The sequence below is a fragment of the Canis aureus genome, chromosome 18, assembly GCF_053574225.1.
Source record: "Canis aureus isolate CA01 chromosome 18, VMU_Caureus_v.1.0, whole genome shotgun sequence".
NCBI classification, from domain to species: Eukaryota; Metazoa; Chordata; class Mammalia; order Carnivora; family Canidae; genus Canis; species Canis aureus.
In genome coordinates this window covers 56,846,348-56,873,936 of record NC_135628.1, presented here as the reverse complement: position 1 = coordinate 56,873,936, position 27,589 = coordinate 56,846,348, and the positions used below count along the sequence as shown (strand labels likewise).

At 41.9% G+C, this 27,589-nt stretch overlaps 1 protein-coding gene across 2 annotated transcripts in view; it reads left to right on the top strand.

Annotated features, from left to right (window-relative positions):
* Window positions 1-762: 762 nt before the first annotated feature.
* Window positions 763-27,589, top strand: part of CHCHD3 (coiled-coil-helix-coiled-coil-helix domain containing 3) — a 278,408-nt gene continuing 251,581 nt past the window's right edge. Inside the window, exons 1-2 of one of the 2 annotated variants that reach the window (XM_077857382.1) lie at window positions 763-1,014; window positions 11,817-11,904. In XM_077857382.1, the coding sequence (XP_077713508.1) occupies window positions 934-1,014; window positions 11,817-11,904 (169 nt within the window). In that variant the 5' untranslated portion in view covers window positions 763-933. The remainder of the gene's footprint in view (window positions 1,015-11,816; window positions 11,905-27,589) is intronic. The other variant, XM_077857383.1, reaches the window with a different exon arrangement.

Sequence of the window (27,589 nt, the reverse complement as noted above, 5' to 3'; positions counted from 1 at the left end):
TCGTCTGCTGAGGTTCCGATTCCTCCCCTAACGCCCGCCGCTCGTGGTAGCGGCTGCGCTTTCCTCGGCCTCGTCGCATCCCGGCCTAAGTAGTGGAGGCAACGGACGGGGAAGGAGGCGCGGGGGGGGGGCTTTGTGGTCTGTGTTCGCGCCTGCAGACCTGAACGCCACAGTAGTTAGAACTTCATCTCACGAAAGTCAACAGAGCGGTGCGTGGTACACGGTCCTCCTGAGTACGGCCACAGGGCGAGTTTCTGGATTTTTATTGTTTTTGTGGCTCAGGCTAAAATGAATGTTACATTTTGCCTCATGTTTCTAGTGTTAGGAATCTAGGAATGGCTCCGTTAGGACAGAGCATCTCCCTGGGCAGACCGCGAGTTCCCTGAGGGCAGACTTTGTACGCCCCGAGCCCCCGACCCACGTCTCTGGAGCCACACGTCCAAAACGTAGGTTTCGTTAGAGGGACGGACTTCCTTCCAAGTCGCCCGCCTACAAAGCGCGCGCACAATCCAGACTACATCTCCCAGGATGCCGCGCGCCCCTCGCGCTCCGGGTCCGAGGCAAGAATGTCCCAGCCGCTACCGCGCCGGACGGGAGACTACAATTCCCAGTACACCCGGGGGCTGCGGAAGCCGGGTCAGACAGCACCTGTTGCCATAGCCTCCGGGGCCGGTCCAACCAATCCGGGCGCCCCCGCCGAATAGAGGCGGGCCGTTCGTGTCTCCGACCAATCGGAGGCACGCTTGTTGCGGCGCGTGACCGGAGGAGGCGGGAGCCGAGGACCGGCGCCTTCTCCTTGCTTGTTGGGGTCGTGGCCTTGCTCCCGCCGCGCGAGGAAGGCGTCGGCCGGTGCGTCCCCGCGCGTGTGTGCGCGTGGGGCCTGAACTCCTCGTGCGCCCGGGCCAGGTCTGTGCGGGGGCAGAAGCAGGAGCCATGGGCGGGGCCGCCAGCACCCGCCGGGTCACCTTCGAGGCGGACGAGAACGAGAACATCACCGTGGTGAAGGGCATCCGGGTGAGTGACCGCGGGCGGGCGGAGGGCCGGCGCCCGGCGCCCGGCCCGGACCCCACACTCGGGCCTGCCCGGGACGGCTCAGCCGGGGTCCCCCCCGCCCGGGCCCCCAGTGCTGTCCGGCCCGAAGCCGAGCTGCCTGCCTGCAAGGAAGCCTGAAGTTTCAAGACTCGGGACGTCCATCCAGAGGGACCCCCTGGCCCCGTGCCAGGCGCTGAGCTGGGCGCTGGGGCGGGTGGGGGCAGCGCCACGCGGAAGCCGACTGCCCCGCGCGCGGCTCCAGTCCGGGCTTGGCCGAGGTGCCCACGAGCCGGGGGGCTTTATCCGAAGCCCCGGCCTTGCCTTCTGTGAAGTGGGGCTTGTCTGAACTCCTCCTGGGTTCAGGATCGCGACCTCATTTTGCGCCGGCCCCCGTTACCCTTCTCGGTGCGTTGGCGCTTCGCGGAAAGCCCGCTCTCCTCTCCTTAGCGCCCCGTCTCGTGCCCCCCGTTGCCGCACACGCACACGCACACGCACACGCCGCAGACTTGGGGCCTGCCCGGGTGCCTTCCAGCTCTGGGCTTTCGCTTGACGCCTCCTCTTTGCCTCCTCTGTGGACGAGGCCCGGTTGCTCCAGGACAGGCGCCTGCCAGGCAGCCGGACTAGCCTGAGCTAGGGTTGCAGTGTTGGGAGACCGCCGCGCCGGTGGGGTCCGGTGAGTCCCCAGCCGCACGTCGCCGGGAAAGCCTTAACGCCCCCCGCGGGTGCTCGGCGAGCAAGCGGAACACTTGGTTTCCCCCCGGGGTGTCGGTACACCGGCCCTACCTGCACTGAACGCTCTTCGCCGCACCTGAACCGGGAGCCTCTCAGTGTTGAGAGTATTGCTCGAACCTAGTCAATGAAGCAGTTTCACTTCTGGAAGTTGCATTATCATTTGTTAAGTTTTCCTTCCTTGTTATCACACAACCCGCATAAGGGAATGAAATGTGTGAATTGTGTTTAGTTCTGTTACCAGGAAATAAAACTTCTTAAATACTTAAAATGTTTAAGAACTTTTACTCTGAAACTGTTACCGTGAGAAGAATTTATTAAAGCTTTCTCTATAGAAGCTCAAACTGTTGACCTCAGTTTTTGGTCTGTGACCACCATTCCTTGATATCAGTTAATGACAGTACCACGTTTTGTAACAGAATGTCTGAGGCTGCATGGCATTGTTGTGGTTTAGTTTGTACTCCTTGGAGTAAAATAAAAACTACTATAAACTGCGTTTTATGCAGAGATTTGTTTGACCTTGCCTTAGGCTCTGACTTTTCCATACCTAAGGGTGAAAATGAAAAGTAAGGGAGAGCAAAGCAAATTCTGGGTGAGAAGTCACTGGCTAGAACAATAGTTAAATCCATGTTCTCACGCCCTGCTATAGACAGACACAGTGATGAGAGCAAACAAAATGAACAGAAAATTTGGACACAGCACAGACCTTCATATCAAATATTAGGTAAGGTTAGCTACTATAAGGATGATAATAGGGTAGGTATTAGCCTAGAATGAAGAGATTGTTTAAAAAACTTTTTCTCCACTTTTTTTAAGTAAAAGAAACTATGTCTTTTGAACACACGACTTGACAGAAGTATTCTTTGTTTTTGTCCTTTCTCACAGAGGGCATTGTATTTATGATTCAAGCACACACCATGCCCCCTTTGACCTCTGTGCTTTGCTTCACTTCAGGATACACCCTTCACCTGGAATGCCCTTGCAGTGGTCTCCCACTTGCTTCAAATCCTTCTTTTTCAAGGTTGATTTGCATCCCTGTGCTTCAGTTTGCTCATCTGCAAAATGATGGGGCTTGAGTACATCTCTGAGACCTCTGATCTTTTCTGGTTCTGAAATTCTGTGAGTCTAGTGGCACTATAAGTTTCTTGTAGCCATACTCAGCCCATTGCAATTTCCTCTAAAAATGGCACGCTCTTGAATTGTTGAGTACTTGGGGGTCATCCTGAGTTCTTTGGGGTCTTGTTCAAAAAAGCATCAGCTTGGAGTTAAACAGACCTTGGTGTGAGTCTCAGATTAGATGTTTATCATTCTGCGGCTTTGGACAAGTCACTTCTTCATATTTGGTAAGAAGATGGGATAAGGTATTTAAAGCACGTGGCACATTGTAGCTTTTTAATAAAAAGCAGCTGTTAGGTAAGGTTCCTTCACATCTAATATTTGAAGGTTCTCTGGAGGTGCTGTGTAGTTAGAATAGTGGCCAGAGCACTTGCTTTGGAAGCTGGCCAACCTGGCTTTAGTTCTAGCTCTGCCTCTCACTAGGCTCAGTGGCCCTGGACAAGTCACTTTGATTGGGTTTCCTTGTTCAGTATGTTTAGATACTGCAGCCTGTTTGTGGTATACAAGCATTTAGTGTTTTGACAATGCTTAGTACTTACATGAGTAGTAGGTATTATTAGAGTTGTTCAAGGGAATGGGTATGTAAATTTACATTGATCTTAAAATGATTAAATAAGAGCATATTGTGCTCCCACAGGCATACCTAAAGATGTGGACTGAGAAAAAGGAGTCCTTAGTTCTGCAGCTGATTGCCTGTGTGATTTCCCTTTAGGCATTTTGTATAAATTTTTCAGCCGATCTTTGTATTTTTCCTAAAATACACCCTCTTGCCTTGCCTTGCCTTCCTCTCAAAACAGTCCTCTTGTTTCCCTCTGAGGCATGGGGAAGGATAAGCAACAATCTTGGTATCATAAGCGAGCCACTGTTTTTAGCTCAGTTGACTAAAACGAGGTGCCGATGAGGCCCAAGCTTCAGCGTTGAACTGCAGATAGGTTCGTTCAACTTAGCTGAAGAAAACATTCCAGATTTGTCCAATTGTCTAATATTTATGTCATCACTCATAAGAAATGAGAGCGTAGCAGCAATTCACAGACTAAGTCACTGCTGGAAAACCAATTCTGCGTTCCACTGATAAGGATAGTAATTTCATCTTCATTTATCTTAATATAGGAAGAGTAACATTTAGTAAGCAACATAAGGCTTTCAGTAACTAGGCTGTGTTTATTAATAGATAATGTTTTCCCAGATTTTTTTTTTTTTTTTTTTTTGCTGAAAATGTCCTCAATGGTTAGCAATTAAAGGGCCTACTTAACAATTTTAAGTTTAAAGTTTATTCTCACCTACCAGGTGTTATTTTCATGGTGTTTATAGCATTTTGTTTATTTCCTTTATCCTTCACAGTTGATAGCTTTCCCTCCACTTGCATAAAATCACTCATATTCTCATACCTAATTCCAGCTTCAAACCTAAAACAACTCATGGGTTGGATGAAAGGCCACCCTCTTGCCTTGCCTTCCTCTCCAAGTTTAAAATCATTTCTAGGGATAGAAAGACCAGGCATTTTCATCACTCATATTACATGTGCTTAATAGGATTTTTCTGAGCACCTGCTGTACCTGTTTGGAAGGTATGCTTACCATTCAGTCTTTTCACTGGTTTATCTAAAACATCATAGCTGTGAGTGAACTCTTCCAGAGCAAATGTCAACTTCAATGAGTATCATTTTCAAAGTAATATTTATCAGGCTTTCCAGGCATCAAGGAAGCTCTGCAACTGGCCTTGAAGTTGCAAGCTGAAATTCATAGGAGCCATACATGCATGCAGTTGTATGGATCCTCACATGGGATGCAACTGATGCTTAGGGGAAGTATTGACAGTTGGGAGCCCCAAAATGAAAAGATTATTTAATGTGAGATATTGTTGAGGATTCTGGAGAGTGTATATTAACAGAGGCAATAAATCGGTCAGTCACTGGGAGTGTTGAGGGATGCTGTTGAGGTAATTTAGCTAACTGGTGGATGATTGGTTCCTTTCCAGTTTAGATTCTATGACTCTTGGGCAGAGTACCCTGTTGAGCTTTATAGAACTTTTTTTTTTTTTTTTTTTTAAAGCTTTCCAAGAGGGGTGCCTGGGTGTCTCAGTGAACCGTCTGTCTTTGGCTCAGGTCATGATCCTGAAGTCCTGGGATTGAGCCCTGTGTTGGGCTCCCTGCTCATCTGGGAGTCTGCTTGTCCCACTCCCTCTGCCTGCTTGTGCTCTCTCTCTCTGTCTCTCTCAAGTGAATGAATGCAATCTTTAAAAATCAATCAATCAATCAATCTTTCTAAGATTTTAGACAGAAGTTCATTTCCATTAATGACAATTGCAAAGAAATACAAGTGGCAAATTACAAATGTCAGCTAAAAGTTACCATATAAACTTTATGTCTCTCTCTTCCCTCACCATGCCCTTAAGTAAGTATTTGGGAGTAATATCTTCTATATAATAATGGCAGTTTTGGGAACCTGTCTCTTAAAATGGTAGTTAAAAAAAGAAACCAGTACTCTTAAAAAAGATGACCTATGCTACGTGAAGACCCAGTGAGAAAAATGAGTCTGAGTCCTTTAGTCAGTTTAAGACACATGGGGAAGAGATGAAGAAAAATAATGGAGGTGAGGGTGTGATTTATTTGTCTTAGGTGGTTCTAAACTTTCCTCTTAGAGAAGGGCAACTTAGAAGGAGTTCCCCTCCTCCTTTTACTCGGTTCCTTGGAAGTGGAAATACTTATCTTTGTCCCTCTCATGCAGCCTCCTGTTTCTGAGAATACTGGATTCTAGATTGGTGGGTGGTATATTTGTGCTCGTTTTAGATAAGACCAGCCAAGGGGGTTAGGAAGTTTTGAGTGGGAAGACTATAGAACGTAACACATCCTTTCCTCCTCTCTGGAACACATGTTGGTGTGGTAAGTGGTACAAACCAGAACTTAGTAAGCCCCATTTACTTAAATTTCTCTTTAGCAGCAGTAAAGAAGAGGACAGATAGTCAAAGTCCGTGGACTCAGTTCTGTGATGTTGGAAAGCCCTGGCCCTCTCCTCTTAGTTATCCCTTAGAGGAGAACAGTGGTTCTTTTAGTTCATGGATTATTGTAAATCTGTAAGCTACGGACTCGGCCCAGAACAATATTAATATGCAGTTTTGCATAAAGCTGAGGAATTAATCCATAGTCCATGGACCTCAGGGCATAATTGTAGTGTGTGTGTGACAGAATGAGAGAGCTTGAGAGTGAGATTTCACCATTCTTTGCTGCAAATACTTTTTGCACATGGTATTTGTCTTGATGGGGAGTGCAGAGAGGTCTGGAAACAGGTATTGTAGCTACAGATCTTTAAATAGGACAAAAGCTTTTTTTTTATTATTTTATTTTATTTTATTTTTTTGTCAAAAGCTTTTTTAACAGAAGTACCCTGTTTAAGGAAAGATATTTCCTGAAGAAGCTGCTTCTCTTACAGAGGGCTGCTTATCCAGCCCTTGCAGAAGCTTACGTCCTACCTCTGACCCCTTTTTGGGTCAGTTCACATCACAGAGAAGAGTCGCTCTGAAGGTCCAGATTGTGTGTATAACCCTGACCAGCATCTCTAAATCTTGTGAGCTGCTTCATGAGTACCCCAGTTCACAGAGGAGATCAGGTGAGTTGCCAGTCTGAACTTCTCTCTGCAACTGGAAGGTCAGCTCAGCTGGTATTAACTGGAGATACAGAGGATAATACGGCACGGCAATTTGCCTTTTAACAGCATAGCTGAGAATGTACTGGGGATAAGGCGACTCATGCGTGGAGCAAGCAGAGTTGCTACCGTAGGCTGCCATGGATGTACCTTTGGAAGGGCCAGAGGATCCATTTATAAAAGATTATAAGGACAAAAGAGGGAGGTTGACGCTCAGTGCAACCCTACAATATGTTTATCAACTCAAAAGATGAATTGTGCTTCTTCGCATGGCATGCTTGTAAATTTACTGAAATACAGTCAAAGCCTGCATTAGTAAATGTTTTGAATTGATATTAGAACTTGACATTAAGTAGCAAGTTTTGAGACGTCAGGTAAGTCGCGAAAATAAAAAGAGACAGTGATGAGGCTAAAGAGATACTACACTTTACCCAAAGAGCATGCTTAGATAGGAATAAGCGAGCACTTTATATAATCATACTGGGACTTAGGTAGCTGCTTCTGGCAATAGATGTAGCCCAGCCTTCATGCACTGTGTAGCGAAGGAGCTCAGCACAAGCTCTGGTGAGTTGGTGAATGATCTAAGATGAAATGATTAGTCCAAATCCCCATGGCTGGAGCTGTATTCGTAGTGATTTTACCAACTCTGGGTGTAGCATGTCACAGTTTGTGATGCACCTGGGATCCTTCTTATAACTGCAGGTGTCGGTGTTCTTCAGTTTCAGACGAGGAAAATGAGGCTGATGGAGATGACTTCCTTGGGATTGTATAGCTAGGAGGTGGCTGGTGCTTTTTCCTCTCTTTGGGTCTGCCTTTAGTTTTACTCTCAAGGAATGATACTTTGGAGGCTGCGTTAGTTTCTGGAAGGACTTTTGTAGTATTCATTTTGAAAGAAGCAATAGGTCCTGGCAATGTATGAATTTTGAGAAGTAGATGAAGTGGTATCCAGAAGAAAGGGTGGCCTGTCATCAATACAGGTGAAGGTTTACGGCCAACACTTGATTTTTAGCAAACACATTCACTTTCTGATTGGGTAGAATATATATTTAGTGTAGCTGTAATTCTTTGACTTTGGCCTGAACTATAGAAAAATAAATCAAAATACAAAATTTTATATAGATGTATGTTATATCAAATTAATGTACATTAGCTTTAAACAAATCATATTAGAAATGTAACATACAATATGTTATATATAATAGTATATAATATGGTAGTATATGATATGTAATATATATAGTGTTTATAGCATACTATGTTAAAATAGCTTATAAATATATAATATGTAGTTGAATGAGCTCTATATTCATTATGTATCGATTAAAATAGCTTTAAGATTCTAAAATTTAGTAAAGCTTATTTAATCTCCTTGACAGGAAGTGAATTTATTTTATCACATAGGATTGAAGGGGTGTATTATTTAACAGAGGAAGCATTGGACTAGAGATTGGTGGTTACTGCTTATCCTGATGCTACCAGAAATTGGATGTTACTCAGAACTATTTTTTTTCTCACCTGTAAATTGTGAGAGGATTGTAGTCAATCTTAAGAGTTTTTTCCTAAGATATATCTCAGCTTTGCAGGTGCATTTCAGTAGCAATGTCAGTGGCTGTCAGTTGTTAGAATAGAAGCAATTGGCCCTAACATCTTCAAATAGAAAGTCCCTTGACATTGTCCTTTCTAACTTCCATTTCTCTTCCAAGAGGAGTCTTAGAATTTTCTTCCAGAGACCCCAGCTTTTGAGCTGTAGTCTTTCCATTAACTGTCTCCCCTGCATTCTGGTCTGGCTCCTGGGATATAAGTAACCGCTCAGGTACAGACTGTTTTGTATCACAAAGACCTTAAGTAGTGCTTGGCCTACTAAACATTTGGTAAATGATTCAGTAATATACAGGAGCTCACAGTTTTGCGGAAAGGCAAATACTTGTTCTGTCGTTGGACTGCCATGTTGGAGATTTGTGCACGGTATAGTGAGGCACCAATAAGGGTGGCCTCAGGCAGGCAGAGTTGGAATGGAGTGGGGAACCGATTAGGTCAGAGAAGGCTTTAGGATGTTTGAATCAGATTTTGAAAGGTGATTCCCTCCCATGAGGCCAGGGGAGAAGGCAATGTAGCCATGTATAAAGGCAAAGAGACGGCCTCCAATAAGTAGCTGGTGTGGGTGGAGAACAAAGTAAGAAGTATTAAAGCAGAGGCTATGGAAATTGAGGTTGGAGAATTAGGCATCACCAAATGATGTGGAAGTCTTGAATGCCGTGGAGAAGAATTTGGACTTCTCTGTCAATAGAAGGTATGAAGGATTTTGAAGCTGGGCATTGCCATAGTCAGATTTGCATTTTAGGGAGATTATTGATGGTACCATGAATTAGGGCAGGGGAGATAGGATGGCAGAAGAAATGTATTCATTAAATATTTCGGGGTTGAGAAATTGATAGCCAAGAGAATGAGGGAGAACGAAGAGTCAAGGCTAAGCCTTATGTTCTGATTTAGAAAGCTGGGTGGAGGTGGTATCATTAATGAGATAAGGAAAGCAAGAGGAAGAGGAGATTTTGGCAAATGTGAATTCAGTTTAGGACATTTTGGGCGTGAGGTGCTTGTGGTCTGTCCAATAGGATGTGTCCTTTAGACAATGCAGTCTAGCTTTTGGGATTCAGGTCTTGGGCTGGTGATAAAGGATTTAGAATTCACTAATTTATCAACTGCAGTTAAAAGTCGAGGGAGTGGATGAGATAACCAATGAGAGTAGTTAGAGCGAGAAGAGAATAAAGGCAAAGGAGCGAATGTGGGTCCTTCTGGCATTTAAGGGTAGGCAGGCAAGGGGAATCCTGCAACAGATGTAAGATGTGGCCAGAGTCCTAGGGCAGTCTGGATAGTGGGAGGTCAGAAAAGCCAAAAGGGGTTTCCAGAAGAGGACAGTGACCAAAGGTGTTAGATGCTAAAAGGGAAGTTAGGTGTTTTATAAATGTAAATATAAACGGTATTTATTTACATAAATATAAAAGGTTACTTGTTTGGTCATTTTTGACTTTTACAAAAACACCACTGTATGGGGTTATAAGCTAGACGGTGGTGAGTCAAGGAAGTGGAAGTTGGATACAGGAAAGGGTTCACCCAGGTACATGGTTCAGAAGCCTGGATGTCCTGAGGACTCCTGCTTTGCTTCCACATCTAGTCAGATGCTGAGTCTGGCAGTGAAGCAGGGTACCTGAATGGGTCCTTGGGACTCAGATTTCTGGGTTTGAATCCTGGCTCCATTACCAATAAAATGTAAAATCAAGAGCAAGGTATTTAATCTGGCCTTGCTTTAGCTTCTCACCTATACAGCGGAGACAGTAAAAGTATCTATTTCCCATGATAGTTAAAGATTAAATGAGTCAAGTGTTTTGTTTAGTGTAATGCCTGGCACATAATAAGCACTTAGTGAATGTTAGCTAGTTTAAATCCTAAATATCTTTTGAATGTGTTCCCTTTGGATTATCATAATAGTTTTTTTCCCTTAAAACAGCTTTATTATATAATTTACATATTTTAAAACTCACCTGTTTCTGTGTACAATGCGTTCCAATAAATTTACTGAATTGTGCAACCATCAGCACAATCCAGTTTTCAAACATTTTCGTCAAACCAATAAGATCTGTCCTGTCCTTTTATAGTTAATCCCCATTCCTACTCTAGCCTTAGGTATCTACGTCTCTACTTTGTATCTATGCAGAGTTGCCTTTTTCTGGGCATTTCATATAAAGGGAATTATACAGTATGTGGCTTTTTGTGCCTGGCTTTCTTCCCTTAATTATTGTTTAGGTCTATACATATCATAGCATGTATCAGAACTTCTTTTTATTGCGGACTTGTATTCCATTGTATAGATACCTAATGTTTTATTTATCCATTCGCCTGTAAATGGACATTTGCTTGGTTCACTCCTGCTATATTATGAGTAATGCTGCCATGAACATTCCTGCACAAATCTTTGTGTGGACATATGCTTAATAGCTTCTTAATTGGTCCTTTAGCTTCCTTCAGGGGTCCTCCTGCTTCTGTTCTTGTCCCACTCCAATCTGTTCTCTACGCTGTAGCTGGAGTGATCTTTCTAAAATGTAAGTCTGATCTTGTCACTGCCCTGCTTAAAATCCTTCAGGATCAGTTCAAACTGTTTCACTTAAGGGGTTTACTAAGAGTCTTCAAGAATCTAAAATCTCATTTCTCTCTCCACCTTCTCTCATCGGTTCCCTCTCCCCTGCCCCAGCTTCTTGCTTCAGTCGTTCTTGCATTCATTCATATTGTTTCAATAATTTGTTTAGCCATTCATCCAATTAACCAGGCTTATTGAGGCTCGGGGGATATAGTAGGAGAGCCAAATGTTAGCTTTCATGGAGCTGTCTTTTGAGTGTAAAAGGCAGACAAACAAGAATGCCTCACATAGTGGTAAGTGCAATAAAGAAAATAGAAAAGAATGGTATGATAGTAATTCCAGGGCTGAGGACTCTCAGAGTCTCCACCTTATTGCCAGCTGCCTACTTGTTATCTGTGCTTAGTGTCTAATGGCAGCAAGCTGTTCCTTCTCCTCTATACCTGCCATGTGTTCCCTCTTCTTGGAGTACTCCTAGGCTAAGTCTTCTCTTCTTAAGGCCTGTTTATCTTTCCCCAGCCCCAGTCCTACACCCAAAGCCTGGCTAGATGTCCTGTCCCATATGCTTTCTGGAGACTTCCATTTTAGGCTGGCTGACTCAGGTGGTGCCCTTCGCATTACATTTCAGTGCCTGATGATGGTTTCTTCTCCTCCACTTCAAGCAACTTGATGACTATTGAATACCCCAAATCTAGTCTAGTGTCTGGCACAGATTTGGTACATAATAAAATTTGTTGAAAGACCAATATTTTGTGATTAGCTTGAACAGGAGGGAGGGAAGGATACCATTTCCTTTGGGACTAGAGGGAAGGAAGGAGCTAAGACCTGTTGCTTGCAAAATTAATTTGTAGGATTAGGGGAGGAAAGTTGGCGTTTTTCTGGGCTTACATTTTCTCAGAGATTACAATTTGGTGCACTGTATAAAATGAGGAAAGGAGTTCTTTATAATGAGCTATTAGCAGTACATTCGAAGAAATAAAGAAATAGTGCTGTGGGGTGCATCTTGAAATCTTACAACTGTTCTTTCTGGCTTTTAGTTTCGTAACTTAGATTTCTTCAGGCCATTTGTTTCACATATTGATGTGGATGACTATGTTACTTGGATGCTATGGTACTATTTCCTTTCTTGGTTTTTTTATAATTGATTTTATTTTGATGTGCCTTTTCAGCTTTCGGAAAATGTGATTGATCGTATGAAGGAAACCTCCCCATCTGGTTCGAAGTCTCAGCGGCATTCCAGTGCTTATGGTGCCTCAGGTATTTTGAAGTTTTAATTTTAGAATTTTTAGAGGGAAAACTGTAATGATAAAAGTTTATTTGATTCGCCAAATTCTTCTGCATGTCTTTTTGCTTATTGTTACTTGGGTGTTTGGTTTTTTTATATACAGAGTATTAGAAAGCAGTACTAGGGTTTCTTTTAAAACATTTTGCATGAAAAGGAGAATAAATCGATTTTCAAACAGTCTTGGTAGAATTTTTTTTTCTGATCCAGCTTCTGAACCCTCTGTTAAGCTTTGGCAGGTTACTTCATGTCTTTTGTGTAAAATGAATTACCTAAAGGGATATTAGAGAAAAAGGAGTAAATATTTATAATAAAATATTGAACTTAGAAAATATTGATTTACTGTTTGCAAATTGTGAACTATCTCCAATGCTTTTATTTCCTAATCGATTTCTTCTGAGTTTATAAACAGTTTATTTCTTCTCAGTCTTCATTATTGATGAAAATAAGATGTTAAATTTGACATCTACAGAGAATTACTAAGCCTCATTTTATTTATGTATCCCATGGGTAAGACTATCTCCCTTTTCTTTGCTTCCCCCTCCCCGTCCATTTATTCATCCAACAGGTATTTATTGAGCACCTGCTATGTGTCTGTTACTGTTCTTGTTGCTGCCCAGTTTGATGGATGGACGGACATACTGTTTATTGGGGGAATGGTAATGAGAAAATAATCGAGATGATTAATCTTGGACTAAGCAGTTTCTGTATTTATTAGAAAGGGTGTTGTATGGTAAATCTGCCTCCAGACTGAAATACATTGAGAAAGATGGGATGCTGCCCAAATGCCATTCACCTGGGGACAGTTGTGACCTTACTAATCATTAGTTGTAACCATGAATTGAGCTTCCGATATGTTTAAGACAGAGGGTAAGAGATGAGTAAGAAATAGTTGGGTAAGAAGTAATGAATAAGAAGTAGTTCTTAAGAAACTCCTTGTTCAGTGGGGGTGTGAAGAGGGGTTCACCATTTATTAATGTTAAAAGTAACCTCTCCCTCCTTGCTGGAAACCCTTTCTTTGGCTTCTTCCCACCCTTCCAGTATCTTCAGCCTGGTTGTCTTTGCCAAATTCCACTAAGTAATCTCATCTGAATGTATGGCTTTGGAATGGTAACGTCAATGCCTGAGGCTCCCACAGCTATATCCCTAGCCCTGACCTCTCCCTGAAACAAAATTTAGACAGCTGCTTACTTGAAATCTCTGCTCTCAGATCTTCAACTTAACATATCCAAAAGAAGCCTTTCTCTTCTTCCCCAGACTTGCTTTTCTCTTCTCTCCCAGTAAATGACACAGGTGGGCAAGTCCCAAACCTGGGTCCCATCCTGTCCTTACTCCTTACCTTAGGCCTTTAGCCAGTCTTGCCCCATCCATCTTCACAACACATCTTCTATGACCCTTTCACATCATGGCTGCAGCCCTGATCCAGACAACCAGCGTCTCTCACCTTGCCTTCTTAGGAGCCTTGTAACTGGCTCCCTGTTTCCTCTCTCATCCCCTTACATTTTGCCATGCACACGGAGGCCTTAGTCTTGGGGAAAAAATTAGCCCATGTCGCATCCTGGTCCCTGTCACATACCAGTCCATGTCACATCCCATGTCACATGGTACATGGAATACTATTTAAACAGCTTTCCTTGGCCTCTGAGGCACGCCATGCCTGGACCCTTTCTGTTTTCCATTTCATCATTTATCATCTCCTATCACTCTTCTTTTACTTATGCACAGTGGCTGCCATCTCCACCAGAAGATAAACTCCAGGGACCTTGTCACTTGTCCCTTGTCTGTCTGTTCACAGCTGAATTCCCAGCTCCTGGAATAGTTCTTAGTGCTTAGAGTTGAATTGCTTTAAGGCAGATGATATTTTACACACACACACACACACACACACACATATTTTTAGAGAGCACATATGCATGTGTAAGTGGGGGAGGGGAGAGATGGAGAGAATCTCCCGCAGGCTCCACACCCAGCATGAAGCCTGACATGGGGCTCAATCTGACGATCCTGAGATCATGACCTGAGCCGAAATCAAGAGTCTGGACGCTTAACTGACTAAGCCACCCAGGTGTCCCCATTATACATTTTGAAAGTAGCTACTCATGATCATTCTGGAATATAATTCTATAAATTTAATTCAGATGACATTTATTGAATGTCCACTATTGTGCAAATAAGGTTGGTATTTTGAGAGGACACAGAAGCAAACAAACAAAAAACCAAAAACCCTCTCCTTTCAAATCGTTCAGGGATTTTGGAGGGAAACAACTAAGTATATGACAAGACTATAAGAAAGATAGAAGCATGAGAGAAACCTAGAAGATATTAAAATTAAGTATATCAAGAATAACTTTTGGTGTGTGGATGTTTTTTAAATTGGAGTTTGATCTAAAATACGATTTTTTCTAGGTAGATTTCTTTTCTGCCTGCTGTGTTAGGGAGATAGGATAATAATGGTGAAGAAATAATGAAGCGATAGTGATAAATTATACTTAAATAATGTTATTTGTGTGCCAGCACTGTGCTAAATCCTTTGTATGTCTTACTTGATCCTTATAATTCTATGAGGAAGGGACTGTCACTAACCCATTTTACACAGAAGGAAACTGAGACTTGACATGATTAGTTTTCCTGCCCAAAGTCACAGAGCTGGTAAGCAATGGAGGCGACAGTGGAATTCAAGCCTGTTTGACTGTGAGCCCCTCTGTTTTTTTATAATCTGCAGGTCACCTTGCTAATTTCTGTGGGAGGAATGTGACAGAGTCTAGTTGGAGGGAAAGGGCTCCCTTCTAGTGACATGCTGCTTGGGTTTAGGAAAGAACCTTCTTTCTGTCTGTAAGCGATTGTTGCCTCTTCCGGCTTTTCCCCACTTTGGTTCTCATTCAATAATGTGAAAGGAGAGAAGGTGTTTTCCTTCTCTGGCTGGTTTCCTGAACTGACACGTTGAGAGGGTGGGTCTGCGTGGGGAGGTGCTCCATGCCTGCTCACGGTCTGGCCTGCGGGGCGTGACCTGACACTGGTGTATCTGAGGGAGCCATCACTGCCCATTCCTAGGTTTGACCTGACTGATGAACTCTGGTGCGCGACCAGCCTGGGCACTGAAAACTCTTCGAATGCCACCTTGTGTTTGGTGGTCAGGCTAGAACTGAATGCTGAATGGTGGCCCCTAATCACCTGGGGCTGTGAAGATTCAAATTAAAATGGATTAAAATGAAATAAATTGAGATTTTAGTTCATCAGTTGTACTAGTTGCATGTCAGTGCTCACTACACGCAGTGTAGGACACTTTCATTGTTGCAGAATGTTCTATTGTGCAGTCTAGTCTAGAACATCAGGGCATGCCATTGTGAGCTCCATCACATGATTTTAATGATGTGACTGAGGTCGTGGAACTTGATGGCACTGTGTGTTTGTGAATCTTGTTGCCTGCCTTTCCCACATCCCAGCTCCTCTCCAAGGATTGTGGGTAAATGGACACTTCAGGGAATATTTCCCTGGGTGTACTATCTTCACTGCAGTCTGTAGAAGCTTCCTGACCTGTGTGTTACGGGTGTATTGGAGGTATTGATTCCTTGGACTCCCAAGTAGCTGAGGAACACCTGTACCCTCATGTTCCACACAAATTGTGGAAAATTGCTTTTTCTGTCTGTACCACGATGTGGTATATAATGTGGCCCTCTGAGTAGAATATATCCCTAACCTATTCCAGCCCAACTCTGGAAAAGAACCTACATCTGACGTGCTGTTTTGAAATGATCTTGCCCTTAGGTTAGGAGTGCAATTAGACTATGATTGTGCAAATTAACAGAGATTTATTCTTAAAATAAAAAAAAAAAGTTTGTAAAGTAGAAAGCCTCAAAGTTTGTTCTTTTCTGCGTTTCTCTCGTTTGGGGGTTTTAGTTAGTACTCAGTTATAGATTTAAGATTTATAATTTAGATGTATTATGAAATAATTTTTCAAGTCTACAGAAATATATTGATAAAAATGTCACCAGCCTTTTCTACATTTTTCAGTGTCAAGCAAATTATATATTAAATGTGAGTTGAATTTTTAGTATTCATTAAAATGCCTTCTTCCTCATAGGATTCTAATTCATACCAGCCCTAGGCTATTCATATGTGTGAATATAGGGCAATGCATTTGATGGACTGAGAGCCTGAGGACTTCTGTATTATAGGAACTAAGTTTTGTTGTATATATAGTTTTGAAAATATAATTTACGCTATAAGGAAGTGAGTTCCTCTAAAGATTTTATTGAAACTATTTTTTTTTTTTTTTTTTTGCCAAAGCTTGAACCAGATCAATGAGTCGTTGCAATAAGTATTTGCATGTAAAGCTGTTCAGGCAAAATAATATAATACGTGACACACAGCAGATTGTAATGCCACTTTAATAAATGAATGTGCTTTAAAGAATTTAACTGTGTCCTCACTGCCTCAAATTCTTCACTGTGTTGTGTGTTATCTCAACTATGTTGGCTTGCTTTTACACCAGGGAATTTTTTTTTTAGGCTGTCTTAAAGGGATGCCACTTGTACATAGTTAAAATCTGACCTTTTCATTAACATCTCACATCTTTTGATTTTAAAAACCAGAGTTGGATATTGATTTTCTTCATTTCCACCCTGATTCTTTAGTTTTTCTGGCTTACAGTGAGGTCACACCTTTCGTGTTTGACCCTATCTAATGTTGAGAAAACTCTGTCCCCAAATCAATAGGAAAAAACCAGGTAGAAAATGATTTCAGGAGGCTATCTGTTGGTTTCCTAAGCCATGAGCAACCAGATTAAAATGATGAATCTGGAAAAAAAGACAAATGAACTCACTTTTGTTATTATTCTCACTGTGCAAGTTTCTCTGCACATTTCTTGTCATTGTGAAAAATAAAGATTTGCCGATTGGTGTTAAGTACATCACTGAGATCACAAAGTATTTGGCAGCCTTAACAAATTGCAGGAAACCAATTTAAGCTGGAAATAGCACAGCCTAAACTAAACAGCCAATTTAGGGAAATAGATTCATCTATATGTTTTTTGTGTTTTTCTCGTAGAATCTGGCCCTCTTAGTTATTTTTAAGCAGGTCTTTATGGTCTATTTAGACATAACAAAGTAGGGAGAGTTCACAGTAAAAAGTTGTGCTTGTTCCTTTGACTTGAGTTACAAGAGCAGAAGGGAGTTGCCATATTTAGGTTTCCAACTTTTAATACACAAAACTTTGTTGATGACAGTTTCTCAACTCTGCACTCTTTGTGCCATAATAGATAATTTGTCTGACAATTCCTAAAAGGAAGTTATGTGTACACTATTGACTTAAAGATTTTATTTTTTTTTTAAATTTTTATTTATTTATGATAGTCACAGAGAGAGAGAGAGGCGCAGAGACACAGGCAGAGGGAGAAGCAGGCTCCATGCACCGGGAGCCCAATGTGGGATTCGATCCCGGGTCTCCAGGATCGCGCCCTGGGCCAAAGGCAGGCGCCAAACCGCTGCGCCACCCAAGGATCCCGACTTAAAGATTTTAAATCAAATTCTCTAGTCAGTATACTCTGTTCTTAAAAATAAATCCACGGTCTACGTTTAATGGATGGTTGAACTCATATTGTTAATTCCACGCGTCAACAAGTACTAGCACGACAGCAATCTTGGGCTTCAAGGAATTGTTAATTTGGTCAAAACCTATTTAACAGGGGCGCCTGGGTGGCTCAGTGGTTGAGCGTCTGTCTGCCTTTGGCTCAGGGTGTGATCCCCTGGTCCCAGGATCGGGTTCCACTTTGGGCTCCCTGCATGGAGCCTGCTTCTCTCTTTGTCTGTGTCTCTGCCTCTCTCTTTCTCTGTGTCTCTCATGAATAAAAAAACAAAACAAAACCAGAAAAACAGAAACCTATTTAACATTACAGTGTAGTTGGTAAGTAGTAATTTAGTGCCCTTTACCCACTCGGTTAATATTTTTGAGTTAGTGAATAAATCTGTAAGGGAGATAGAATATGTAAGAAGTGTAGAAGGTGTTATAGGAACTCAGAGAAAAAGGTCAGCTTGGGCCAACAGGTCACCAGAGGAGGTGGGGGTGCTGGTATCAGTCCACAGACCTGAATAATAAAGATGAAGGGTACGGGTAGGGGGTCTCATGGGAGGGAAGGTTGAGGAAGTTAAGGAATTTTCTTTTATCCTGTAGGGCTTAGTGGCTACTGAGCACTTCCATTTAATTTCAGGATGCAAGTATAAAAAGTTGCATTCGTTGCTACTTTTCAGATATAGTCAGATATTAATAATGCTTTTCTGTCTAAAACTGCAGTGCTAATTTTCTCATTGATATTTTTGTGTTTAACAAATCTAAATAGTAAGAATATATGTTTTCTCCTAGAGTACTAAATAAAATCATTTTCATGAAGAGATAGGCAGCTCTGTAAGCATTTTTTATTTGTCCTTAATTGGCCCTATGGCAAAAAGAAAAAAAAAAAAAGGAAAAAAACAAAGTTGCCCTGTTTGAGGCAGTGTAGGGCACAACAGATTTCTGAGGAGGGCCGGTGAAATGATGCAAATGGGTTCTTGGATATACACAGGATATTTTAGAAATCAGAGATAGAGAAGACCAAGCACAATGGAGATAGAAGAGGCAAAGGCAACAAAGGACGTGGGAGGATCTGGTGCCTGAGGCCTTGGGGCTGGTTTGTGGCAGTTCTGGACTAAGAACCTCAGTCCTTGCTGCTCCTGGTCTAGGGAAAAGCTCCAGCAGTAGAGGAAGGGAATTAGAGAGAGATTCTTAGTAGGCTCTGAAATGTCAGTGAGTCACACCTTCCAGCAGTTTTTTGTGACTTAGGACTTCTGCCCTTTGGTTTCCAAGTTAACTGATTGACCACTGGCTGAGCTGCTTTTTATGAAATCTTTGGAGGCCCCTGCCCTGTGACTGGTGTAGCATAATTGCATTAGTGCTTCCAGGGTATATGAAATCAAGTAGGTCAGAAATTTTTTACTTGTTCGTTGGTTACTAGAAAGAAGCAGCTGTTTTGTTAGGTGCCTTGCATTCTGCAGATTAGAAATAAAATAGCACCATGGAGTCCCAGTCCTCAGGAGCTGGAAGGAAGGAAGGTCAGTGACCACAGGGAAAAAAGAGAGAAAAATCTATATGATAGAAGTGCTCCACTTTTTTTTTTTTTTGCTGTGGTTAGAGTTTGACACTGAAGTAAATTGTGGGACAGCAGATTGTATTTTCTCATAGAACAAGTGTTGTTATTGGGCATAACAATCAAGTAAATCATGGCTATCTCCAATGATAAACCACAAAATGAAAACAACACTGAAGTATAAATTTTATAATTATGCTTCAAGATTTATAAAATATCAGCCATTGTTTATAAACAGCTCTAATGGATTAGAAAGTGCAGGACATAGGATACATAAAATACCATCTTTGATTTAAATTTAATATGTCAGTTGTAAAATAAGTCCTTGATTAACAGTATTTCTGCCTTTCTTAGATTTGGTAGACTTCGAGGGCATCATCTGGATGGTCCAGTTCTCTTAAAATATATTGCCCAAGAGTTTCAAATGTACATTTTTCTACTGAAAGCTGAGGTATTCAAAATCAATCCATTGACCCTTCTAGCTGTTGACCAAATAGTAGGTTGTTGTTGTTGATGATGATGTTTTCCCGTGTAAAAAAAATTGTAAAAAATAAGGTTTGATCCAGCATTTCATTTCTGCCTCTACCCTTTCCTGTCCGCCTGGTTTATTCAGAATTACATGTCCAGTACTCTGTATCAGGCCAAATCAGTGCTACCAGGGGACAATAAGTGCTTTTAAGTTCCCTTTTAAACCTGTTCTGCCCCCAGGGCTACTTGACACTTTGTTGACAGCTGTCACCTTGCTTGAGTGTTTCTTGAAAAGCCTCGGGAACTCGTGGATCATTATAGTGAGGCTCTTCAAAGTTTTTCATAGAATTGCTGTGGCATGCTTAAGACAGTAGTCTGGTTCTGCATGCCCTGGTTCCCCTGACTGAGTGGTTAATTGGAATATGGGTTTTCATTAGCTAGCACCAGATGATTGGAGCTTGAAATTACTTTACAAGGTGGTAATGGCAACTTTCTCCTTACTTACAGGCATACGGTAGTTAGGATATCTCACAGATCATATGATGGGGAGATAGAGGCTGCAGGAAGCCCCTGTATGTTGGCTTTGTTGGCAGGACCCATTTACTTTGTCAAATGAGCCAGTGCTGCTGTTTAACTCTTCAATTCATGTTCCCTTGCTCTTACTTCTTTTGCTGGGCCTGCCCCCCTTGTGGCTGTAGGCCTTGCAGGGGACACCCCAAGCCTCACTGTGTATTGGATGAGTCCAACACGCCTTGCTTTCCCATTTCCCTTCTTATGATTTCAAGTTAGGCAGTTTCTCCCATCCCTGGTGTCATCGCCCCAGCAGCTACCATCCTCTCTCTCCTGCCAGGTTCTAATACTCTCTTGCTTGGGGCACTAGCCTTCAGCCTTGTGGTTCCTAGTTTCTTCTCACTGCCAGAGTGTAGAACCAATCATGCCATTCCTCTGTTTAATGCCTGACAGGTTCCACTTCCTCACAGGATGATCTAATTTTTTAAAAAGATTTTATTTATTTATTCATGAGAGACCCAGAGAGAGAGGCAGAGACACAGGCAGAAGGGAGGGAGAAAGAGACTTCCCATGGAGATCACATCTGAGCCAAAGGTAGACACTCAGCCACTGAGCCACCCAGGAGCCCCTAAATTTCTTTTACATAGCCAGCATGTCCTGCACAATCCCTCTGCTGCTTTATCCCCTCCCTCCACTCCCAGATCCACCTGCCTCATGTCAAATTCTCTCTAGTCCCCCTGAAGTTCTCGAATGCCCTTGAACCTGTCCCCCTTGGATTTTTGAACTATGCATGAACTTCTGTGCCAACGCTGTTCCTGCAGCGCTCTGCTCCAGTCCCAGCCCCAGCCCCACCCTGGCCTCACCTCCTTGTCTTTTATCTGGCTGACTGTCCCTCCTTGTTCACATGGCTGCCTGGACATCACAGACTCTGGGAGGTTTGTCCTGACTCCAGGTCTGGGTTAGATGCCCATCCTGCAAGTCCCCTGTCCCTGAACAGTGCCCCGTGTGTGTTTCTCCTCTCATCCCAGTGCTTGTCCCGAAATGTTGTGCTTGCCCATATATGGGCCCTGTCCCCCAGATAGCACAGCTTGTCTTCACTGGGGGAGGGGGGTCCTCACAGGACCCCCGTCTGTGGTACTTCTCCCTGTACTTTCCCTTGCCTTGGTGGTGACCTGTCTCTGCTGGGGTGAAGAGCCATTAGAGGTCTCTCTTTGTTGTAGGTAAACATTGATCTGTGGAGGGTGAGCTGGTTAAGAAAACTTGGATAAAAAAAGTCTCAGAGGGCTGAGGAGCTCTCTCTCTCTTCAAGAGCCATTTTCTTGTCATTTTGGGGCAGAATTCCCAAATTGATGCCTTTTTGAAGAATCTCCTGTTCTTGTATCACTAAGTTTACAATACTGACCCTTGTTACAGTAATATTCTTCGTTATAGTGTGGCTACTGGCTTAGTGATCTTTCCTACTAGGTTGTGAGCCTTTGAGATCAGGGAACGTTTGTTACTCATCCTGTGTACCCTCAACCACAGTGACTAATTATAAATACATGTTTACAGAATGAATGAGCTAAAGCCAATCAGGTCACAAAGCCTGGTGTGTATGCATGCATCAGCTGGATACAAGGTGGAGAGGGGATCTTCTCTTACGCCTGTTCCATTGGGCATGGGTATGAGGGTCTTCGCCAGGCCCAGGACAGTGTCCATAAAAATGCTTTACAGGTTTTAGGTCGTAACCATAGAAAACCCAGTGAAACCCAGTTAACTGTAAGAGATATCTTTCTGGGATACCATCTGTGGCAAGCACGGTTTGTGGGGATAGTGGGTGGGGAGCAGGGCCCTGATTTGGAAAGGTTGATAAGGACTTTCATGTTCCACTCTTAGTTATTAATTTAGTTTAGAAAATAAGTCATCTGCATAGATTTTGCCAAGTTTTGGGGAGGGCTGAAGCAAGTTGGGATTTTCCCCCTCTAGGATCCTGGCACTCTTAGTTCCTGGTACCTCCTTCACTTTCCTTTCCTGTTGGGTCAGAGCTAATCTGACATTAGTCCCTTTTCTTTGGAATTTTAGGAAAAGAGTTTTAGGTTGGTTAGATCATGCCTCTGACTTTGAAAAGCAGCTATTCAGCCTTGGCAGCCTCCTCTAGGAAGACCCTTTCCTGTCTTCCCGTTGTCAGAACTCTGGGACCCTTGAAAGTAGAGCTCCACTTTACTGTCTGTTCTTTCTGGGCAGCTGTTCCCATGCTGGATCTTCATTTCTTACTCTACTATTATCACTTTTGTCTTCTGGAAAGGTTAGTCTCTGCTCTCACCGACTTCCTCCAGGTCCCTGGGGCCAGCTCTTTGAAGCCTGGAGGTTTTGGTGTCTGAAAGCTCAGGAACTTTGGGGATTTAGGGATTGGAAGGAAGACCTGTTGCTTGTGTCCTCTCAGGCCAGTGTGGAGAAGACTGGGAGACCCAGGAGCTGGCTTGCCTGTGTGTTCAAATAGCTAAGCATTAACTAACAATGATAAAAGAAAAACTTCTAAGACTTTGGCTGAGCTCATGTGGGCATTTACCCAAGGCATCTCATTTTAACCTTATTGCCATGTACTATGGTAATAATGCATATAATTATATTAGATTGGCTTTGCCCTACATTTTATTTGGTAGTTATGCTAAATTCTTCAGATACAGTTAGTCTTGCTATTGACGTAACGGTCATCTCATTACTCTGAACAATGAGATAAATATTGATTGCTGTATGTCATTTTTTGAGCATGGACCTGAGGAATTATAAGAAAATCAATTACTATAATCAGGGTAGATTTGATTTAAATAAAATAAATATAAAGCAGTGTTTAAGATTGACAACTCCTCCAAAACATCTTTGTTGTTTTATTAATGCAGCTATTGAAGTTATGGGTTCTGAATGTTGCCTTCATAATTATTTAAACAAATTATTTTAGCAGAAACATTTCCAAAGCCCTCAATTCATTACCCTTCTTAAAACTTGTGCTTTTATTAAGAAGGGATGCCTTTGGCTCACTGTGTACATGCATGCTTGCAGGCAGAATGGGGCTTATCAACACTGTTTTCTTTTTTTCTGATAAGAAGAATGAGGTTACTTAAGCAGCTTTCGTTTAGTTCTGTGGGACAACCTGGACACCCATTGGGCACAAGGTGTTTTTTAAATTTTTTAAAGTAACATGTTGACTTCTCTGGGAATCTTGTGAGATTGAGCCATAAACTGCCTTTGTGACATCTTTATAAAATTTTTCTGAAAAGGTTGCTTTAATATTCTTTCTCAGAAACTTTTCAGAGTGATTATTATAAGACTATGGGAAGTTCTAATCCTCTTTTCATGATTGTTCTTTGACCTTTGACATATTTTATTAGTTTTTTAATAAAAAATCTTTGAGAAAACATAGACTGTATAATTAAAAAATATTTTTTATTAAGCCAGATAAACATGCAAACGATAAATTGCTCCCTCTAATTTTTTCTGTCCTATTAAACATTATATGTCTGTTGACACAGCCATTGTTTCATGACCCATGTTCATCTTTCTGCAAAAATGATGTTTGCAAAAATGACTGAGTAAAATTTAAAAACAGTGACTTTTTAAAAAAAAAAATTGCTCATTTTTACTCTCATTATTGCTCATAGGACTTTGAACTGAAACTTTTTAAGGCTATGTTAGATTTTGATAGAGACCTGCCCTCTTTTCCAAGATCCAAGTCAAATTCTTTTAGTTAAACTGTCACAGAGGCCTCTAGTGCTCAGGTCTGCAGCATTATTTCTGATGTGCCATAGGAGTTATGGTCTGGACCAGGATAACCAGACCCAGGATGGAGGCGGCTGAGGCTAACTGAAATCACCACCTGTTTCCCTGGCAGTGGCGCAGTGTGATGGTGTGGTTTCAGGAACAGGATTCCAGAGGAAATGAACCCTTTTCTTCACATAGGAAATGGAAAAGTTGTAGCTGAATTACCTCTAAATAGAAATGTGTGTGTGTGTGTGTGTATGTGTACACACACTGTGTATGTTTTTGCCACTTAATAGTTGTGTGATCTTGTCTTACCTCAGTGTCCTCCAGGATAAAATGGAGAGACTAATTTCATATGGTTGCCATGGAAACTAAATGAGATAAAGTACAGGTGCTGAAATACAGCAGGTGATCAATAAATGTCCCTTCATTAACATAGCACCCATGGCTGTGACTTTATTGCCACCTTTCACACACTCCAGATGTACTCGGCCAGTCTTTCTGTCTGCCTCTTTGCCTTTTACTTGGTGTTCTGTTCCCTTGTCCCAGTAATCATTTACTTAGTCCTGGCTGTGTGCCAGGCACTATACTGACTGCTGGGCATCCATAGATGAATCAAGCAGAGTAATGCAGTATGAGCTGTAATGAAGATACACATGTAGCATAAAGAATTAAGGACTAACTCTGCCTGGGAGGTCAGGGTGGGCATCATGAAAGAGGTGGTGATATTTGAGCTGATTATTGAAGGATTAGTAGGAGTTTACTTATCTGACATAAGGAAATTGATAGTGGGGACTGGGAAGGAGGAGGGGCACAGTTCTGTCTTGGGAGAAGAAATGGTGGTTGCAGCAGTTAGAATCATAAAGGCTCAGTGATTTCTGGGAATTATAATTAGTTCTATTTATTTCGAATGCAGGCACTGAGTGGGAGATAAGAGTACAAGGAGTAAATATGGGTGGAATAACAAAGCTAAGTAAGGAGTGTGGACTTACTTCTGTAGGAAATGTCTCCATTCCTATGTTTCTATATTTGACTTTATTCGTGTGTGTATGTATGATCAATTTTATTTATAGGTCACCTTATCAGAACTTCTCTTGATCCTATTTACCTTGCTTACTCTGAGCATGCATGATACTTTGTATTTTTCCCTTGGCAGTCACTATTTCTACAAAAAAAATAAGTTACTATCAATAGCTATGTTAACAGCTTTACTCTTCAATAAGCTCCTTGTAGACAGAATTCATGCCTGAAAGCCCCCCGGGTCCCTCTGTGACCCATCTGGCATCTGCCTCACCTGTGGAGGGTGCTTAAGAATGGAAAGGTCTACGAGCATCTCCAGCGTCTTCAAAATACTTTTGACCTCAGAAACATTGTGTTCAATGAGAGCAGCCAGTCACAAGAGACCACATATTGTATAATCCCATTTTTATGAAAAATGTCCAGCATAAGGACATCTACAGAGAAAGAAAGTAAATTAGTGATTGCCTAGGGCCGGGGTGGTTGGGGGTGCAAGTGGTGAGAATAGAGATGCCTGCTGATGGTTGCACCACTCTGTGAGTCTACTAAAACCCACTGACCCTGTATACTTTAGATGCCTGAATTCTATGGTATAGAAATTTTATCTCACTAAAGCTGTTCAAATGCTTTTGAATCTTGTCAGATTTTTAAAAAGTATCTTCAAATGCATATTTTTTCCTATTCCCATGTTTATGATATATACTTAAGGACTTGCATTGTAATATTTATTATTCTGTTTTAAAATTTTGACTGGGAACTCAGTAGAATATAGGTGAAGCAGGGCTTTGGGAATTCTGTAACCCTTCAGAGATGTAAGGGAGTGAGAGAGGGACCTTCTGATGAGCCTATGCAGTGACCTTATTCTCTGTGAGTTATTTTAGTATCAGTGAAGTGGCATTGCTGGATGTACTTGAACAGTATATTTTTATTTTTCAAGTTTTTGAAGAAGTTTGTCTTAGTAATGCATTGCTTTGTCTTAATAAAAAGAAATATAGCATTTGTAGAAGTAGAAGGAATGGTGTTATTTTTCTGTCATCTTCAGAATAAGAGAGGTAGATATAGTCTGTTTTAAGAAACAGGCTAAGGCCTGTCAATTTTGTATTTTTTATTAACAGGTACTTTTATTTTTATAATCTGTTTTGTACTAAATAATTTATGAAGTCACACATGTTAATAGAACATGTGCCCTTAGACGCGTTGTTGAATATGGTTTTCTTTTTCCTCCCTTGTTGTAGGAATGGGTAGTTTCTGTGTTGATGAAACAGCAGGGAGCCCCTATTCTGGTGTGCTCATTCATGCAAAATCTAGCCCTCTTGGAAAATGAACAAGGTCATTGCCAAAAGGTATTCATCATGCAATCTACTCATAAGAAAATTTGAATGGAATCATTATCAAGTAACTTAAAAGTTATTTCTTGATGCTATGTCACCAAATGTATTTATTTATGACATTTACCATTATGATGTGTGCAGTTATCTTTTTCTTATGATTGCCAACTATCAACAAAATGGGATGTTTCAGATTAATGTTTTGGGGAAGGCCGATATGATCTACTTGACCCTGATTTAACATGAATAGTGGCAGTGGGTGGTTCATGGATCTGATTGTTATTAGGGGTTCAGATGCAAAAGCAGTTCATTTGGTTTCTCCTCACTTATCCCACAACTACTGAGTGCTACCCTGTGTTTCAGTTCAGGGCTGGATCAATAGGTCTTTCCAAGTATGAGCTGGAGGACTTACTAGATCATAGAGAGCCAAAGAGTCCTCAGGATTTGGTGGGAGATTTTCACTGGTTCCAAATAGCACCTCCCTCCCCCCATGGCCTTCCTGTGTGTGACCCAGGAAGTTGCCCAGACACCTGTTAAATGCCCAGCACCTGTGGTTTCATAGCAGGAACGTGGGTATTAATAGATGTTGAAGTCCTGACATGTCTGAACCTGGACTTCAGTTCTGCCCCTGATTGAGGACAGTGTATTTAACCTCCCTGAACCTCTCAGCTTTCTCTAACTTGTGAGGCCCAGAAGTGGCAGGAGCTGGGTACTAAAGTCACTGTTTTTGGGCAATTCCCCATTATTGGGCAAAGGGACTCAGAATGTATTTCCCTAAAGAAATATTGGATGCAGCGAAAATAATGTTCTTAGAGTAATTCTTCAGGCTTATAATGGATTTTTGTGTTAACTGTGACACCCAGATGACATTTTACTTTTTAGTGATGAGTTTTTTTTTTTTTTTTTTTTTTTTTAGGATTTTATTTATTTATTCATGAGAGAGAGAGAGAGAGAGAGGCAGAGAGAGAAGCAGGTTCCATGCAGGAAGCCTGATGAGGGACTTGATCCCTGGACCCTAGGATCACGACCTGAGCCAAAGGCAGATGCTCAACCACTGAGCCACCCAGCGCTAAATTCATCCCTTTAGCGATGAATTTCCATTGAGTTTTCATGGTATTGGCACTTTCCCGTAGCTCGCTGTCAAGGTTGGCTCCTTTGTATGAGGTTTCCTTCTGCCTTGTGAGAGGGCTTATATAATGCTTCACTCTGGATTCCACCATTTGGGGTCAGGTATTGTGTCTTTGTAGTTCTGGTTCAAATAAACAAATCTTTGTGTGTGTGTGTGTGTATGTGTGTGTGTGTGTATGCATACAAACGTGTGTGTGTGTGTTCATCACCTATGAAAATAACATGTCAACCACAAATATATTTGCATGGACATTTAAACATTTTATTTTTTTCCATTTATGTATGTATATGTATATGTGTATGTATGTAGTATGTATGTAGGCTCCATGCCTAGTGTGGAGCTCAATTTGGGGC